Source organism: Priapulus caudatus, unplaced genomic scaffold (assembly GCF_000485595.1).
Source record: "Priapulus caudatus unplaced genomic scaffold, Priapulus_caudatus-5.0.1 Scaffold55, whole genome shotgun sequence".
NCBI classification, from domain to species: Eukaryota; Metazoa; Priapulida; class Priapulimorpha; order Priapulimorphida; family Priapulidae; genus Priapulus; species Priapulus caudatus.
The window spans coordinates 629348-647004 of NW_014577116.1; the positions used below are offsets into that span (position 1 = coordinate 629348).

The following is a 17657-nucleotide window of genomic DNA, read 5'->3' on the forward strand; positions in this document are numbered from 1 at the left end:
TTACTGCTATAGTGTCTGCCTCATTGCAGGGAGGATCCCCTAGTCCCTTTGACCGCAACATGGGTACAAAACTGGCTAGCCGTGCTCTTGACTGGATGAATGCAAAGGTCAAGGCAAACACTACGGCCGACGGTGAGAATTACCCTGTATTTCTTTTGATCTGAATCACGAACCTTTCTGCACTTGTTATCTCCTATCATCCGAATTAAAAATGGCATCATATAGTTACTGTGTAATTCGTCATGTGCCTAGTGCTAGTATAAGCCATATCGGAACGTCCCCGCCGCCATATTGAGATCAGATAAGAGGGGGTATAAGTTGCCTATATATAACATGGTTACGATAGTACTATAGTCTAGCTTTTGATCTATAATTCTCTTCACTAACATATCGTACTTCAATTCACAGGTGCGTTTCTATTTACAGAAACATTTACGAATATGATTGTGGTCATTTGGGATATTTTGCAATGTTTGTGTTAATGCAAAAACTAGAAACGCACGAGTGTTTACATTAATCATGTACTTTTCTAAGCGTGCCTCGGCCATTTAATACACTATTTTCTATGACCTAAATAACACAGCTGGACTTTCCGATATCACTTATTGTTATAAACCCATGTAGACCATTTTGTAAAATGTAAATTCACAAGCAGTTACTACATAAGAAATACAGAGGAGTGATTAATTGACCATTACTTCCATGTGTGTTCAGTGTTGATTGAGAGACAAGTTGTCTTGCAGGCATTGTGTACACGAACCAGAGAGATAGTGCAGTCCTGCTTGGCATGCGAAAACGGCACATCAACTTCACTCCCATACAAGATCTTGCTGAGGAGACAGACTACGAGTAAGTTAGAAGAGCTGGTTAGATTTAATAAAGGGAAAAATTGTCGAGCACTGTTTGATCACAACGGAATAGTGTGTGTGTGTGTGGGGGGGGGGGTCATAATGGGGTACCACAGTTCACATTTCACAGTAAATATTTGACTTTTTGTCAGTTCTTGGTGAATATTCCCATTTTTTACACAAATTTGTTGATTAAATTATGAAATTGAGCCAGAAACCAACAGGCTTGACAATGTGTATAGCAGTCGAAGATAAACTAAAAATTCCGAGTAAAGAATTATGCAATTTCACGCAAACGCCAAGTTCTTTATGGAAATCGTGCATCTCGCCGGCTCAAGAATCGCGACAGACAGTTAAAAACTCATTTTTCATGCTAACGTTATGAAATATGCAACCATATGTCACGCCTCGCACTGTACCCCATCAGCACCATCTATTTGTTTGCTTGACGTCTTCTGCAGGCATCGTATCCCGAAGGAGGAGTGGTGGATGAAGCTGAGAGCTCTGATGAGAATCATGGCCAAACACACGGCTGTCTACGAGAAGTCTGCCGCTAGTCTCGCCCACATCGCCGAAGAGAGCGACTACGCCGAAGAAGAATCTGAAACCGAAACGAAGTGAACTTCTCTCTAGAGAACTACCACCGACATGGGAAACTGGGTTTATCTATGCTGAGCACGAGTCCTAGGGTTATCTGGTGGTAGTGCCATCCACTTCATGTCACCTTCAAACCAGGAGTGTACCTCAGTGTGGCTTCGGTGCGTTTTTCACAGGTATACAGAGTTGTATATGAAGCTGAGGGAAGTCTATTCAGGTCTATGTGTAAACTTGATCTCAATGAAGTCTGTAAATCTTAAAACGGGTTGGTATTCATAGCCTTTTTTGAACATATAGACCAACAGTATTATTTTATTCCATATCATATTTGAGCATACCTCCAAGTAAAATGCAGAGATGTGGCGTTCTACCTGCCGTTAAGACAGACTAGTGCTGAGCGTAGATGACTCATGTTTCCTTTTACCCCCCCCCCCCGGACGTAGGAAGAGAATAGAAGGATGTTTCAGTAAATTACATCCTTATACATGTACCTTAATTTTAACTGCAGCAAAACAATGGGAGAGCGTTCTATACCTTGACAAAATTTCACAAAAATTGCCTGTTTGTTTATCTGGCATATTTAAGTAGAAGAAGTAGAAGAAGAAAGAAATAGTGCAAACACATGCAAGCAAACTGTTGTTATTGTTGTTGGTTGGTTGTGTTTGCGTAAAGTGACGGGTACGTGTATACGCCACACAAAAGAGCAGCTATTATAGTTTTTCTAGTATCTCGCTACATTTTACTTGTTTTGCCAAGTCTTTTCTATTTCCCCCCCCCCAATTTTTTCTTTAAAAATGTTAGTCTTTCTTAAATTTTCCCAAGGCTGGCAATAAAATTATCTCAGTTTGGTATTAATTTTAGCTTTAAAAAATACTAGTCGTTTTTACCCATTCAACATTGTAGCCAGTGAGGAAAGTCCTTCATTAGTCTGGTCTTTATTTGATTTCCTAATTTCAACATATAAGTATGGACTTGCACTCCTTCACTCCTTTGTTCTTGCTGGGAAACTTTCTATTTAATGTGTGCTTTTATTCGTATCAATCTTTCTCCAGTTACATGTAAGTAATTACATACTCTGTATATACTGTGCCACAGCATATTGGGTGATATTGCATATCAACTGCACTGCAAATACACCATCTGATGACTGGAGACAGGCGTTGTTATAGAGAAGCTGCATACTAAATTTGCATCACCTTTAATGTGTTCACCGCAGTGTTTCAACTTGCCCGCTTAGCCGAAAAACACCGTGTTTCTGGATGACGTGTGTCTGTTGACATGATAAACTGTAACGGGTTTTGTTACGATTCAGACGTTTATCTTGTGAGTGTTTGTTGTGGGAGGAAACGTATAGTGGTACACGTTATTATACATGAGGTGTAACATGTTCGTGTGCTGGCTGTCACTACCTGTAGGTATAACTTCCAGCTAGTGTGATATCCTAGTCGAATACCCCGACGTTATTTATGAGCATTATACCCTCAGCACCAGATAGCTATTTATATTACAGTAATTGTTCCAATCAGCCAACTACCTTGAAATGTTTTCTTTTATTATTGCATTTTTTTACTGTAGCCTCTTCATTTATTATTGAGTTTCATATTTTGCATTTTGTTGGCCTTTAATTTTCAGCATTTTCAAGCTCCGTAGATTTTCATAGGCCCTCGTCAGCTTGGATTGTTTTCATACAGACTGTTTATATCACATTTTCTGTTGTCAATGGTAAACCATTTATCAAGCATATTATGAGCATATTTTACAAGTTTAGCCTTTTAAATTTATTATATACTCTCGAGTTGAGAGCAATGCCAATTTCAGTTGTTTTCGTTTTCCGTTAAAAAAATTACTTTAGATGAAAGTATGTTAGCAATTTATTTTCCCCTTTCAAAAAAGTGGCATTGCATTAATAATTTTAAAACGGTCCATTTTAATCATTATTTTACTATCGGCTACATAATATATATTCATAATATAGTTCATTTTCTTCTCTTTTCAGCATAAAAACTGATGATTCCAGTTGTTGTTTAGTAAAATGGCCAGTTCTAATAGTTGTTTTATTATCGGCTGGCTACATATATTCCTATGTTAGAAATTTCAATGTCTTTGCAGATGTGCATATGTGGCTTTTCATGTAGTAAATATGATAACATTGCTGCTTTGCATGTTACGTGTTGCTGCACACCATGATGCCATAATGAGACATTTGAATATATGTTGAATACACATATGTACAATGACAAGGTTTTCCTAGTTTTGTTGTTTGATGTCCGTGATACATAATATATTAGGAACGAAAGTGAAGTAATGGAATGCCCGACTAGCATCGGTTGTGAGACATTGTTGCTATAAATATAAAAGTAGTTGTATGTGGAAGCTTGCCTGTTCCTATCCCAATCTACTGCAACTAATCGAGCATGTAGGCAGGCACACTCAAGCAGAAAGCAGTGCTATATACGTTAACAATATGTAATGGTTACAATATGAACTAACTTGAAATTAGGTTAAATTAAATATTAAAATTAGTGTGATTAAGTAGACAGAGCAGAAAACTGTATGTGCACACCAATTCATACAAAATCTACTGTTGCTTTTGTGAAAAAAACCATGCTGGACTCTGTTTATTAAAAGACATACAATGCGGGATAATCATGAGAATATATATATACAAGATGTGTTCTGAATGTAGTCCATCATAATTCTTTGCTACCCTGAAGGTCTACGTTACTTAGGCTCTTTCTTATACTTGTAATTAAACTCTGCTGTAATACAGGGTAGATCAAGTTGCAGCCTTCCAAACATGATTTCATTATCTGCAAAATAATCAACATCAATTGTCATTGTTATGTAAAACTTACTACTCTTGACCATAGCATCTGGTATGTTAGATGTATGTGTTCCTAAAGTAAATGGTTGAATAGAATTTTAGCCAAAATAATAACATGTCAATTTAGAATGTAATTTTTAAGAGGTGTAAAAGTGCATGTAAGTTCACCTGAGCACAGACTTGAGTGTGCATCTCCCCTTTCAGAATCAAACCTGACACCTGGTTAAGAGATGGCATGTATGCAACTGTCATTTCCCCTTCATCGACAGATTCCTGGCAATAGAGTACATAAAAGTAATGTAGATAGTGTATCCCAAAAGCAGTAACTTTTATGCAGGAATTATATACTTATAAATATCTATAATATCACACAATAAGTTTTTTTTTTAAATGCTTCATCATAATCTAGACGCATGTGCACGTGTACGCACGCACTTTGTAGTTGCCACACAAATAGCTTACATTTGTCTTCATCGGCACAATCTCTTCTGCAGCTGTTGGGTCCAAAAGTATACTGTTGAAATATTTCCTCTGTAAAAGATATTAATGTAGTTTCAAGGATGCATTTATGTAGGTGTGAAAAATACTAAGCATCATAAGCAGATTTATTTCTATACTCAAGTAAGCTATTAGATGTATAGCATTTTGAAGTGTAGGTGTATTTGATGTCTAATCATAAACTACTACTAAAACTAGAAAGGGCAGTTGTTGCCAACTACATGTATCCCCCGTGTTCTCCCCAAGATGTGTAAGTATACGAAGTTTGGTCGCGCTAGGTAAATTAGGGGCCGAGTTAGAGAGCGAAAGGGAAATATGATCAAGGTCAAGGTAAAGGTCAAATAAAGGTCGCGGTGACCTGGTTTTGGTACTCTGCACACCTTCTCCACAAGATGTGAAAGTATACCAAGTTTGGTCACGCTAGGTCAATTAGGGGTCGAGTTATAGAGCGGAAGGGAAATTCTCTGCGGCGGACCGAGCGGTGGCGGCGGCTGGAGAGACATGAAACCATAGTATCCCCGCCGACTTCGTCGAGTTACATTTTCCTCTGTACAACTTTATTTCAAATGTCTTTAGTGCCAATGTTAAACACCAAATTAAATATATAACTGTTAGATATATTTTATATTTTATATTTATAGGTGTTAAGCACTAACCACATAAACACAAGGTTGTGCAGACAGTACATAGTTCCAGTCAGAGTAAAAATGCTTAAAACATGTTGTAACTACAGCTTCCCCACAACTAATGTAACAAATTGATGACTTTATGACTTTATGATAACAAATTATCATGCCCCAGAAACATGTCTAGCTTTGATTTGATAACTGAAACACTTTCCCAATGCTATGGGATTAGAAACAATAGTTTCATTATTATTGCAACGTTACATGTTGATTACTACGTCACTTACAGCAGAGCAGGCTACCACCATGTCATACATCTCAATCCCAGCATCAGCTAATGCGAGAGAGCCACAGGTCACAGCCGCTGAAAGTGCTACCAAATGTAAACAGGTGAATGGTAAATTTTAGCAGCCTCATTAAAATTTAATCTATAAGAAGTGACACAACAAACTCCACGACAGATGGCGCTCTCGCTCTGGCTCAATTCACCACTGGCACAAGTAGATTTCTGTGAGAATTTCTAATGCTTTACCACAAGTTTTACAGCGGCCAGGTTACTCGTATCTTATGTAATAAGATTTGTACTAAAAAAAGTTGCAAAGATATTATAAATTTGACCATTATTTCATGAGAAATTTTATAAAATAATGATACGAAATAGTGCATGTATTGTGCGCCCATTTACTACTTTCAAATCATTACGCTGTTTACTAAACTAAGTTCACGTGTTTATTTAATATTTATCATGAATTTTTCGGATGCTTGCCAATATAACTAGTTCTCGAATATTGTCTTTGATAAATGTTTGCATATATTCAGTTTAAAACATCTAAATTTGTCTACCAACAAACATGCAAAACATAGAAATTACTAATGTTTTGTTCGGCGGCGACTTCGCGGCCGTTGGATTGCCATTCGCTGGATTTCCCCGGTGCTCCGCCCACTTGAAAAATAGTACCAGCCTTGTGGCAGTGGTATCCTAAGTTGTACGAAGGGGGCGCTGCATGCAGTTTGGTGACACACCTCAAACATTTAGTAATATTGTCAATCGGCGAGGAATAAGCACTACATGATAGTCACGCAAAAAAATGTGACACTATAAAATAACTGCAATATCATATCAGTAATTCAACTGTCATATATGTGAGCACAATTATATTGAGTAGATAATCTGTGCAAATCACTGAATCAGAAACTTGACTATACAGCAGTGATGAGGATCATTCGTGAATGCTTCGCTGTTAGGAAAAGTGTTATCTCGTTTGACATTAGCTTTATGACTGATACCTACCGCTGCCATCATTTTCAAGAATGATCACGTAGATATCAACCTGAGCCTTTGGAAACTTGTGCTGAAATCAATTCAAAATAAAGATGTGAGCAGGGGGTAAACTTCCACATTTTTACCTTTCATGTTGTGTTTGTTACTACATACAGATGCACGTCAGGAAATAATCAGAAGGGTGACACAATGGGTGAATACCATGTGTGAGAATAGCTGATTCCCTCGGAAACTATATTACAGGTGCAGTTTAACATAAGGTCTCTGTGAACACTGAGTCAGGAGTCTGCAATGTCATACAGTGATTAGCTACTGAAAGATTAGGTTGGCTTTCTGACCGAAGGCAGTTAAGTTTGTAAACATAAACTGACATATTTAGCAGCATTTGTGAAAACTCTGCGGTCAGATTAGCCATTGATGTTGTGCACATATAATGTGATTTATATGACTCTAAGTCTATCATCATCATCCAGAACATATCATTCATCTAGAACATGTGACATGCAAGAAAAATCTTATTCTCATCAACAAACTTCCATATTTTATTAATAGTTCCACTACATTGCTCTGACCATACAACTCAACCTTACATGATGACATTCTACCATACACAAAATTAACAGACCACTTACTAGACACACAGCTGGAGAGAGGCTCTGGAGCAACAGTTGTGACAATTCTTTTTCTTCTGCATCCTGTTGGTGTTGCCTGCGCTGCTTGCAAGAGAATGTAGCAAACTTGAAGTCACATGTTAGACGACCATTCATGCTAAAGTCCTCTCTTTTGCCAAACTCTCGTGGACCATACCTGCAAGAATGTAAATTAATGAGTAGTTACTTTATGTATGAAGATGTCACGGGGGAATAAAAAACAGCGTGCGGTCAATAATATGCCGTGTATGAAATTCAATGCAGTCTATGAGTAAATAACAACAATCACAATATTGATTTATGGTCATATTATAAACACATCTATGCAATCATTGTATCAATATTCAATCTAGTTAAATTAGTTGTATCAACATTTTATTGATATGTTATTGGTAATATGCACTTATGAGTTCAAGATATGATTAATGCATACTTACACTCCACATATAACCTTGGTGTTGTTAAATTCTATGTAGACAGACCCTTGTGCCTGACTTATTATACCACACTTGATAACTGCAATTTAAACAGAATCGTAATGAAAAATCTACAGGCAATATTTCTGGGTGACTGAGAGAACATGTGAACTACACAAGGAACCTGTTGCAGAGTGCATGGTGACATAGGTAGACTCTCTAGTTAACTAAAGCAACACTACTAAGTACTTCAGAATGTGAATCTTAACGTTCGAAATTAAGGGCAGGAGTTTTGCTGCCTATAAGGGTCAGTTTGCTGCCTGCTCTCAATGTCAGCAGCAAATACTCGTTGCCGAAAAGTTCGAATAAACCAGTAATAAGTACCTAAGTAGCTTATATAAGTAAAAGCACAAAATTACTAGTAATTTCTGTTGAAAACGATGGTCAGTTGTTCAAGTGTTTTTTCATATAGCGTTGACTATACATTACCACCCATACTTTGTTAGATGTGCAGATTGTGTAAAAGCATAAGCGACAAAATTTAAAATGAACGAACCAGAGAACCTAGGGATAGGAGGCCCAAGCTGCTTCCTCATGGAGAGAGGCAATAGAGCAATACTGTTGCAGGGCTGGCAACATTGAGTTAGAGTTGAGAGTGAGATTGTGTGAAGGAGCGGAGCGACCGAGTGGGGGAGCCTACCACACCAGGGAGCTTTTGCATTTTCAGCTTGAAATCGTGCATTCTGGTGCATACTTTTAAAAAGTGAGTTTTTAAACATTCACATGTATGTAATGGAATACATTGTAGTTCTGCCTTTAGATGGATTAGGTACATGCATATACTAGATCCTGCTTGGAATTGTATTTATATGATCTATACTGTTTGGTCCTTTATTCTGCTTATAAGGTGACAGTCAAATTCAATATGTATAAAAATGACTTATGTTATGATTCTTGCATGGCATAGGACATCCTGAAGTAGCTATCTACATCCGTAATTGCCAAAGCCAATCAGGTTATACGTTAGTTGCATGCTCCTTCAGCTTCTTAGGCGAAACTCATTTACATAAAACTGTTCTCATTGGCAAGTAAGGACGAGATCTAGAACCGTTCAGTGAATTGAAATGCTCTAGAGTATACTTCATTTTTTTTATCCGTTTGTTTCTGTATGCGTGAGAATTAGCAGACCCGGAGTGAGAGCGTGAGATTAGCCTCATGCGTGAGTCTCATGTACGCCAAATGCGTGAGTTGGCAGCCCTGGTATTGGGTGGGAGGGAGTGGAACTGATATGGTTTTCAGCTTGGGCTACTGCTTGGGTAAGAAAGTTTGTTGCCTGATTTTTTTACTTAACTGCTGCCTGGCTAAAAAAAAATCATATCTAACCCTGCTACATACACATTGGTCTTATGTGGTCGGCCTTTCTTCCATCTTTCCTGCACCCATTTGTTTTGACCTGCGAAACAATACCACAAATAGTACATCATCACCTGAGCGATGTAATTTAACTGAAAATTATGTTGGTTGGAGAAATAGCAATCAGTATGTAGCATGTACAGCGAGTAATTCCTATTGAACAGAGTTAGTGTTACACCAACTCAGGTTACGTTAACTCGACCATATGATATGTAATTTGTAAATTATGACAACTTGGGATTCGGAAACTCTTCCATGAACATTTTTTAATAATCAGTGAATCACTAAAATTGCAAACAGTAAACTCGCGGAAAGAAGAATCGTAAATTCGCCTTGTAAAAATTTGTGAAAGATCAAGGCTATTTTTCGCAAAAAGTGTAGTGGTACCACTACCTTACTCGTTAGACGTTAATCGGCTACTGACTCTGTTACTGACACTCGCAATGCCAATGTGACAGCTACTACTGTATGTATGTATGTATATGTAGCTCTAGCACTATAGCACTCCGCTCCGCCGCAGGGCTATAGAACATACTATGGCAATTTCCAGGGAGTAAGCAAAGACAACTTTTTTTGCGGTTAATAACTTCTTTGGTATGCCAAATAAAGCACATTCTCTGCCGCACAAATGTCTTAAGTTACTACCAACACTAAAATTAAACCGCAATGTATTTCCAAGTGGAGGGGTGGGCAGGTTGCACGCGGTTGCAAACCACCATTTTTCGTTGCGCAGCGCTAGCGCGGTTTGCAACCGCGTGCAACCTGCTCACCCCTCCACTTGGAAATACATTGTGCCCGCTCACTAGCGAAAAACGGCGGTTACAAGTTGGTAAACAATCTTCGTCGACGAGTAATATAGCAAGTACAACATTTAAGCGTTAGTTTGCGGTTTAATTTTAGTGTTTGTAGTAACGTAACTCTTAAGACATGTGTGCGGCAGAGAATGTGCTTTATTTGGCATACCAAAGAAGTTATTAACCGCAAAAAGTTGTCTTTGCTTAATACTCCCTGGAAATTGCCATAGTAGGTATGTTCTATAGCCCTGCGGCGGAGCAGAGGGATATAGTTCTAGAGCTAGTATGTATGTATCATATGAATGTACAGTATGTATGTACGTATGTATGAACGGGAACCTTTACTCTTTGACTTTAGACTTTAGATCCGTGTTTCCCTTTTTATTGATAATGATAGTTTCCCACCAGTAATTTCACTTTACCGGGATATTTTGTTCCGGGGCTTCCAGGCTGATTCTACGTAATGTTTAACCTGCTCTAGGGCCTACCCAATCCCCATAACATCTAATGATCTATGTTCATAGTTTACTGACACGGTCACGGTACGGACAGATCTGTGGCTGTGCGCACTGCGCCAACTCACCAAGTTAGAAACGTCCACACCTGAAGGAGTTTCGTATACAAACGGGGGCTTTGAGTCTTCTGGACCCGGTATTCTCATTCGATCAAGAGGCATAGCGTTTAGATAAATTGTGATCGATGTTAGCATAGATGTTAGCATAGATATAGAAGAAGATTCTTCTATATCTATGATGATGTTAGACACAAAATATCATTTGCCTTGACAAGTGAACAGCTGGGGTTCTAGGCGCACTTGTTTGGATTTGGGATGCACTTGTGTTGTGATGAACGAACCTAATCCTTGTTGTTATTTATTGAGTGTCCCTCATTTCTTTCTAAATACCATATTGTCTGACTAAAATGCCATACGCTAACCAGCCGACAATACATGTTAGCGAATTGACTGAAGAGAGTGTAAAGTTTTACATTGAAGATACAGATCTCAGGTAGGCATGCTTTCCAAAATACACTGACACACTCAGTGAAACTGACACTGACTGTGTCACACAGACACACCGACTTACACAATACCACTTGCTGTGATCAATTCAATTCATACTAATTCCCTTGGTTTCAATCGGTTGTGATTTTTCAAAATATTTTGAATGCTGGTAGTGCTAGTGGTAGGCTAGACCGAATAATTCTGTCCCATATAACCTTTTTTATATTTTGGTGAGGGTTATATTGGCATTTATTATTGCCCCTAGGGATAGTATATTGCCTAAAGTATATGGCCTAAAGTATATTGCCTAAAGTATATAGGTAATATTGGGACAGAACGGGGTTCATTGAAATTTCGTGAGATCGCATGCAAAATGCATGCGCTGCTAATGCGGCCCGTACGCCGCTATTGTCGCAAAAAAAAACCTACCGTTCCCTTGTACATGGCTTTACCTTGCTACTGATATGCGCATACATTCACTTTAATCGTTATTTACTTCTTAAAAGATTGTTTTTCAGAAACCCCGCTTCATTAACTTTAGTAAATTACGTTGGCCATTTACAAACAATCAGACCAATCAGAGCGAGTCTTACAATAGCCCCTGGTTCTCGCTTGTATCTGTGTTGCGCTGCAGGAGGCCTGATAGACTCGCTGTGATTGGTCTGATTGTTTGTAAATGGCCAACGTAATTTACTAACGTTAATGAAGCGGGGTTTCTGAAAAACAATATTTTAAGAAGTAAATAACGATTGAAGTGAATGTATACACATATCAGTAGCAAGGTAAAGCCATGTAGAAGGGAACGTGCCAATAGCGGCGTACGGGCTGCATTCGCAGCGCATGCATTTTGCATGCGATCTCACGAAATTTCAATGAACCCGTTCTGTTCCAATATATAACCCTCACCAAAATATAAAAAAGGTTATATGGGACAGAATTATTCGGTCTAGTGGTAGGCATGACATAGCCATAGGTTTGAAATAACATGCCTACCAGCATCCACAATAATATTTATTGTAACACTAACATGTTTCTGGCTTTGGCAATGAAAAATGGCAAGTTTGGTTATGATCTTCTGTTATTTACAGTGTTGCAAATGCTATCCGGAGAGTTTTAATCGCAGAGGTGCCTACTCTGGGTATGTATTTCTGAAGTATGATTACTCTCAACAAACACATCTTGTTCTTCATGTTGATTGTTGTATATGTTTTCTTACTATGTTTTATATGTTTTATATGTTTTATATGTTTTTTACTTTCTTGATATGTTTTCTTACTATGTTTTCTTACTTCTATTACCTTGCCTAAGTTTATAGTATAAAATGTCTGATTATGTTTTGTGTATCTAACCTTAGCCATAGATTGGATCCAGTTGGAAGCGAACAGCACAGTCTTGCATGATGAATTCATCGCACATAGAGTTGGCTTGATACCCCTAACCTGTGATGATGCCATTGACAAGATGCAATACTCTAGGGTAAAGCTCATATACATTGTGTAGCTCTAGAACTATAGCCCTGTGGCAGAGCGGACGGCTATAGTTCTAGAGCTAATACAATGTGATGCCTCCATTTTACACAATTTAAATAGTACCTAGATATAGCATCGAACATATATATATAATTGACCTAGCGCTACCAAACTTGGTATACTTACACATCTTGGGGAAAATGTGTGTCGCGTACCAAAACCAGGTCACTGCGGCTTTTATTTGACCTTAATAATATTTCCCTTCCGCTCTATAACTCAGCCCCTAATTGACCTAGCGCGACCAAACTTGGTATACTTACACATCTTGGGGAGAAGGTGTGTCGCGTACCGAAACCAGGTCACTGCAACCTTTATTTGACATTAACCTTGACCTTCATCATATTTTCCTTCCGCTCTATAACTCGGCCCCTAATTGACCTAGCACGACCAAACTTCGTATACTTACACATCTTGGGGAGAACACGGGGGATACATGTAGTTGGCGACAACTGCCCTTTCTAGTTTGAATATTCATACATATATATATACATTACTCGAGGAGTAAATAATTGGGTTAGTCTAATAGGGTCTCTAGCCTTAAGCCGGGTTTACACTACCAACTTTGTGTTGGCGAATTGGACCAACTTCCCAACTATACAACCGACAATTGGCAGTGTAAACGCAAAAGCTGCGCGACCAACCGATCGATAGGATCTAGTTGGGCGATTTGTTCTATTTTCGCCAACTCGGAGTTGCCGAATTGCAAAATTGGTCCAACTCGCCAACATAAAGTCGGTAGGGTAAACCCAGCTTTACTGACACGCGCCGGGCGGAGCCTCGTATGTCCGTGTAATGTGGCGCCACCTGTGTCGCGTAGGACTGCACGTGCGACGAGTTCTGCCCCGAGTGCTCCGTGGAGTTCCATCTCGACGTGAAGTGCAGCGACGAGCAGACGCGGCACGTCACAACGGCCGACCTCCGATCGAGCGACCCCAGGGTCGTGCCTGTGAGTAATGCACCGGCGATGCGCGCCCGCACTGTCAGCTTTCTTGATGCAACACTGCCGCCTGACGTTGTGTACTCCGCAGTCGAGTACTTACACTGCTCTATAATCTATTATCGTCCGTATGAAAGTAGAACAATTCTGTATGGACGATTCAGTGGTATCGTGAAGGTGAAGTGGTATATGTAGTCCTGGCACTACTTCCAGGAGAAGACTATATGATGTCTTGACATTACACCAAGGTCTAGCAACATCCAGCGTAAAGTTGACAGACACATAATCTTCCCCACCAATGTCCTGCAATAGTTATTGTGGAGAGAGTGTTGCTATCATCTTTTCCATTTAGTCAGCCATTACTTTGACCATCTTGAAAATGTTTCAGGTGACATCGAGACATAGAGGTGATGATGATCCCAACGATTATGGAGAAGTGGACGGTGAGACATCCTAAACTATGTTTTGATATGAGTAACTTAGGCTAAACTCCTTTTTTATGGTGTTCATATTCCTGTAGTTCTCGATTACACATTAATCCTGCTGCAAAGAGCTTATTTAATATATAGATGAGTGCCGTTAAGAACAGGTAGATGCATGGTAACAGAGTTAGACACTTGCTGGTCTGTGTTAGGTTTAGGCTACCGGGATGAATGAAGTGATCACAGGGAAAATAGCCACTAGACCCTCTAAAGTGCCTTAGGGGAAATGATTCAGCATAACTGCAGTCTTTACCAGCATGTAGACATACTGCACAGTGAAGTTAGACAAACACTTTGCGCCTTCCGTGTTTGCACGGCAGCGTTGTCCCGTGTACGTGAGACGTCTGCGCGCCTATAATAATTGCTGAAATCCTTCGATCGCTTCCGTCCGCAGATATTCTGATCGTGAAGCTGCGCAAGGGGCAGGAGCTGAAGTTCCAGGCCTACGCGAAGAAGGGCTTCGGCAAGGAGCACGCCAAGTGGAGCCCGACGACGGGAGTCTGCTTCGAGTACGACCCCGACAACATCCTGCGGCACACGACGTACCCGAAGCCAGAGGAGTGGCCGAAGAGCGAGCATTCCGAAATCGACGAGGAGACAGGTAGCGCGACTTTTATCGCAACGCCGACGGCAGGTGCCGCGGTTTTCCTCGTTATTGGCCGTGGGTGGTGCCTTAAAGATTTGATGCTACCATTGCAATAACCCCCAACAAAAAAAAATTAACATTATCTACGGTGATAAACCATGATTGCTGCGCTGCCTGGTATGCCTCTGTGAGCTTCCCATAAATTTCATGTGTATCTGCCCTTCCTGTTTTATGCAGAATGTGTTGATAAAAGTAAAGTTGCTCTCGTTAAAGTAAGTGTTTTCCTTGGTGCCCCTGCACCTTTTCGTGTTTTCCGAAAATTTTCGGTATTACCCAATGCAGCAGTTGCCTTACCCTATCGACCTAGTTGGACCCATGGCACACTTTCCTTGGCCAGTGTAGCAGCAGCATCACGTTCATTACGTTGAACAGTGTCCAGTCTGGATGATGATATATTAATATATTTTAAAGGAAGCCTGTCCTGATTTGTACCACACTGAAAACTGCTAATAGCAGTGACTTTTGATTTAATTTAATCAAATTTCCTCCAACCGGAGCATGCCCTCATACAGCTGGCAGTGCTTTTAAAGTTTCCTTGTCTTTTCTGGTGTAAACATGAGTAGGAACTCGCCCGACCAGTAGGTTGCCCAATATGCCAGGCTGTATGTGCTTACAGGGACACCCTACCTCTAACATGCATGGACACAACATACCAAGAGTGCATAATAGAGAAGAGTATGACACGGTTTTAACAGCGTTTTGCATAGTTTTCAACTGGTAAATAATCTATCAATATGTGAATAAATATATTCAAACTTTACCTTGTTTTCGTCTATGATTCTCCCTTAATCATATGACACCACCAATTTACCTGAAAATCGTATGTGTTCTTCAAAAAAGTTATTTGAATACGACACGGTTTCGTACAGTTTTCACGCATGAATGCATCTCTCCGACCGAACTTTCTTATGGGATTAGTGTTCTATTGTCTATGACGGAACTTTGGGGGTCGTATGGGATATTAGGCATCGAATTGTATTCAGCGTGCAGCGTTTCCAGCGTGCTAAAAATAAATGCGCCTCACAGCCAGCTAGCTAGCAGCTGATTCCCTTACGGCCCCCAGCGTACCGTCATAGACAACAGAACACTAGTCCCATAAGAAAGTTCGGTCGGAGAGATGCATTCATGCGTGAAAACTGTACGAAACCGTGTCGTATTCAAATAACTTTTTTGAAGAACACATACGATTTTCAGGTAAATTGGTGGTGTCATATGATTAAGGGAGAATCATAGACGAAAACAAGGTAAAGTTTGAATATATTTATTCACATATTGATAGATTATTTACCAGTTGAAAACTATGCAAAACGCTGTTAAAACCGTGTCATACTCTTCTCTATTATGCACTCTTGAACATACTAAACCAATGCTCGCTTCTTTCATTTGAGTTTCTTGTGATAACTCATGTCTGGCACTTTGTTGTTTTGTTAAAAAGTAGTTGTGTTTGTGAGTCTCGAGGACTCTTATTTGTATATGAAAATACATGTCTGTATCTCATGTTCGGAATTGCACTGTACCAAAATCAGATGTAAGGAAGAATAAAATAGCTATGGTCTATTTGCTCCAACTAGACTGAAATCAATGGACCAGTGAGATTTGGGACCAAAGAATGTATGTAGAAATTGCATTTAGCTCATACTCTTCTTAGCCCTGCAATCTTCACTTTCATATTTCAGCACAAGGGGAGTTCGACTTCCAGGCAAAGGCCAACAAGTTCTTCTTTAACTGTGAGACGTCGGGCGCTCTACAGCCAGAAAACATCATGCTGTCAGGATTGGCGATACTCAAACGCAAGCTTGGAGACTTGCAGACGCAACTCGGCCATGAGATTCAAGCTGACGTGTTGGCAATCACGTAGGATACGATGCAGGCACGATGCACTGGAAGTCAATTCACATAGAGTAGATATGCTCGATTTTTGTCAACTATTTCGCTCTCTGTTTGCCTTCCACACTATCATATTATCATTCAACTTGGATTGTGCGCATTTGATAAATGAGCAGTTTCGATTAAGATATATATGTGTTTAACATACATGTCAGATAGTTCTCTTTTCAATAGATGCACATTGTTGGGAAATTATTGTTCTCTTTACCATAGCAAGCCCACGTCATTTTGGTTCCATTAGCATAAGCAACATCACTTAAATTATAATGTTGGAATCATGTTAGTATCAGTGATTATGCTGTACATATGAAGTTAGTTAACTGAGTGTCAATCTTGCAAGTATTCACTGAGCGCTTTGATTTGCACTTTTGTAAATTTTGTTTTTTCTTAATGAACAAAGATGTGGTTACAATCATTCCAATAGCTGCTAGATTTTTGGAACAGGCACATGTACAACTGTCAATAATATAATATAATAAAACTTTGTCAATTGTATAAAAATATTATTTTTTGATACCTTCGAAATATTGTTACAAACACATACTCCTATTCAAATATTTCCGAAGTATTGTTACAAAAATAAAACACGAATCTCATCCTATGGCACTTATTACAAATGGCTAGAACCTGATTTGTTGGCAGAGGCATTTGGATACACTTTGGTATGCAATTTCATATTAGTCAGTGAAGCATGGATTCAACATCTTTCTCTGATAATCTCGCCTGTAACCGCTGTAGTTCTGCTTGCAAACTGGAAAAAAACAAGGCCATTTCATAATTCGTCATGCAGAATCAATAAAGTATGAACATTAATACAATGGATAAAATCACGTCTAGACTCTATCTCTTGGGAGTTCACACTTGAGTGATAGTATGTACACATATATACACATCTGTACGTGTGTGCGTGCGTGTGTGTAAGTATATGAATGTATGTGAATGAATGTTGTATGTATGTGTAAGTATATGAATACCTGAATATGAGAAGGGGCCAAGTCCGCAACATAGTGTTTTGAGAAAATGTAAAAAAACATGATGTAAATTTGGTTGAAGGTTTATGCTCCGTAAATCGTATAATTTCTGTGGCATTCTGTATTGTCAGTGTGTTACAGTCATGTAGCTTATGCCACTGCCAGTGGCCACTGCCAGTGCATGTGGTGCTAATAGTACTGTGTAGTTTTTGCTAGCGTTAATTAGTTACAGGTGGCAGCTCTCTATTTCAGCC

The 17657-nt window shown here is 39.3% G+C and overlaps 4 protein-coding genes across 5 annotated transcripts in view; 2 read left to right on the plus strand and 2 right to left on the minus strand.

Annotated features, from left to right (window-relative positions):
* The window catches only part of LOC106821004 (ATP-dependent 6-phosphofructokinase-like), a 28686-nt gene extending 25001 nt beyond the window's left edge, over positions 1-3685 (plus strand). Inside the window, exons 18-20 of the mRNA XM_014825637.1 lie at positions 30-132; positions 744-849; positions 1310-3685. Coding sequence (XP_014681123.1) covers positions 30-132; positions 744-849; positions 1310-1469 — 369 coding nt within the window. The 3' untranslated portion in view covers positions 1470-3685. The remainder of the gene's footprint in view (positions 1-29; positions 133-743; positions 850-1309) is intronic.
* Positions 3686-4029: 344 nt separating this feature from the next.
* On the minus strand, positions 4030-10750 carry LOC106821005 (exosome complex component MTR3-like). The gene is made up of 9 exons (XM_014825638.1): positions 10532-10750; positions 9137-9194; positions 7763-7841; positions 7308-7482; positions 6685-6745; positions 5681-5766; positions 4732-4800; positions 4438-4542; positions 4030-4255 (listed from the first exon to the last, which is right to left on the minus strand). The coding sequence occupies exons 1-9, from the start codon at positions 10667-10669 to the stop codon at positions 4136-4138; spliced, it is 891 nt and encodes a 296-aa protein (XP_014681124.1). The 5' UTR covers positions 10670-10750; the 3' UTR covers positions 4030-4135.
* Positions 10751-10785: 35 nt separating this feature from the next.
* Positions 10786-16924, plus strand: LOC106821006 (DNA-directed RNA polymerase II subunit RPB3-like). 2 transcript variants are annotated; one of them, XM_014825639.1, is made up of 7 exons: positions 10786-10955; positions 12040-12089; positions 12306-12427; positions 13298-13426; positions 13806-13860; positions 14294-14500; positions 16222-16924. In XM_014825639.1, exons 1-7 carry the CDS (start codon positions 10870-10872, stop codon positions 16401-16403), a joined length of 831 nt encoding a protein of 276 aa, XP_014681125.1. In that variant the 5' UTR covers positions 10786-10869; the 3' UTR covers positions 16404-16924. The 2 variants fall into 2 exon arrangements, with proteins under 2 accessions (XP_014681125.1, XP_014681126.1); XM_014825640.1 differs by lacking the exon at positions 13298-13426.
* The window catches only part of LOC106821008, an 8754-nt gene continuing 8017 nt past the window's right edge, over positions 16921-17657 (minus strand). The window contains exon 7 of the mRNA XM_014825641.1: positions 16921-17183. Coding sequence (XP_014681127.1) covers positions 17114-17183 — 70 coding nt within the window. The 3' untranslated portion in view covers positions 16921-17113. The remainder of the gene's footprint in view (positions 17184-17657) is intronic.

Excerpts from the sequence above, each read along its gene's own strand:
- LOC106821006 (XM_014825639.1), top strand. The coding sequence starts at position 10,870 with ATGCCATACGCTAACCAGCCGACAATACATGTTAGCGAATTGACTGAA. Across the intron at positions 12,090-12,305 it reads CGCAGAGGTGCCTACTCTGG|CCATAGATTGGATCCAGTTG; the intron begins GTATGTATTTCT and ends ATCTAACCTTAG. Across the intron at positions 12,428-13,297 it reads ACAAGATGCAATACTCTAGG|GACTGCACGTGCGACGAGTT; the intron begins GTAAAGCTCATA and ends TGTGTCGCGTAG.
- LOC106821005 (XM_014825638.1), bottom strand. The coding sequence starts at position 10,669 with ATGCTAACATCTATGCTAACATCGATCACAATTTATCTAAACGCTATG. Across the intron at positions 6,746-7,307 it reads TCTCTCCAGCTGTGTGTCTA|CACAAGTTTCCAAAGGCTCA; the intron begins GTAAGTGGTCTG and ends AATTGATTTCAG. Across the intron at positions 5,767-6,684 it reads TCTTGAAAATGATGGCAGCG|CACTTTCAGCGGCTGTGACC; the intron begins GTAGGTATCAGT and ends TACATTTGGTAG.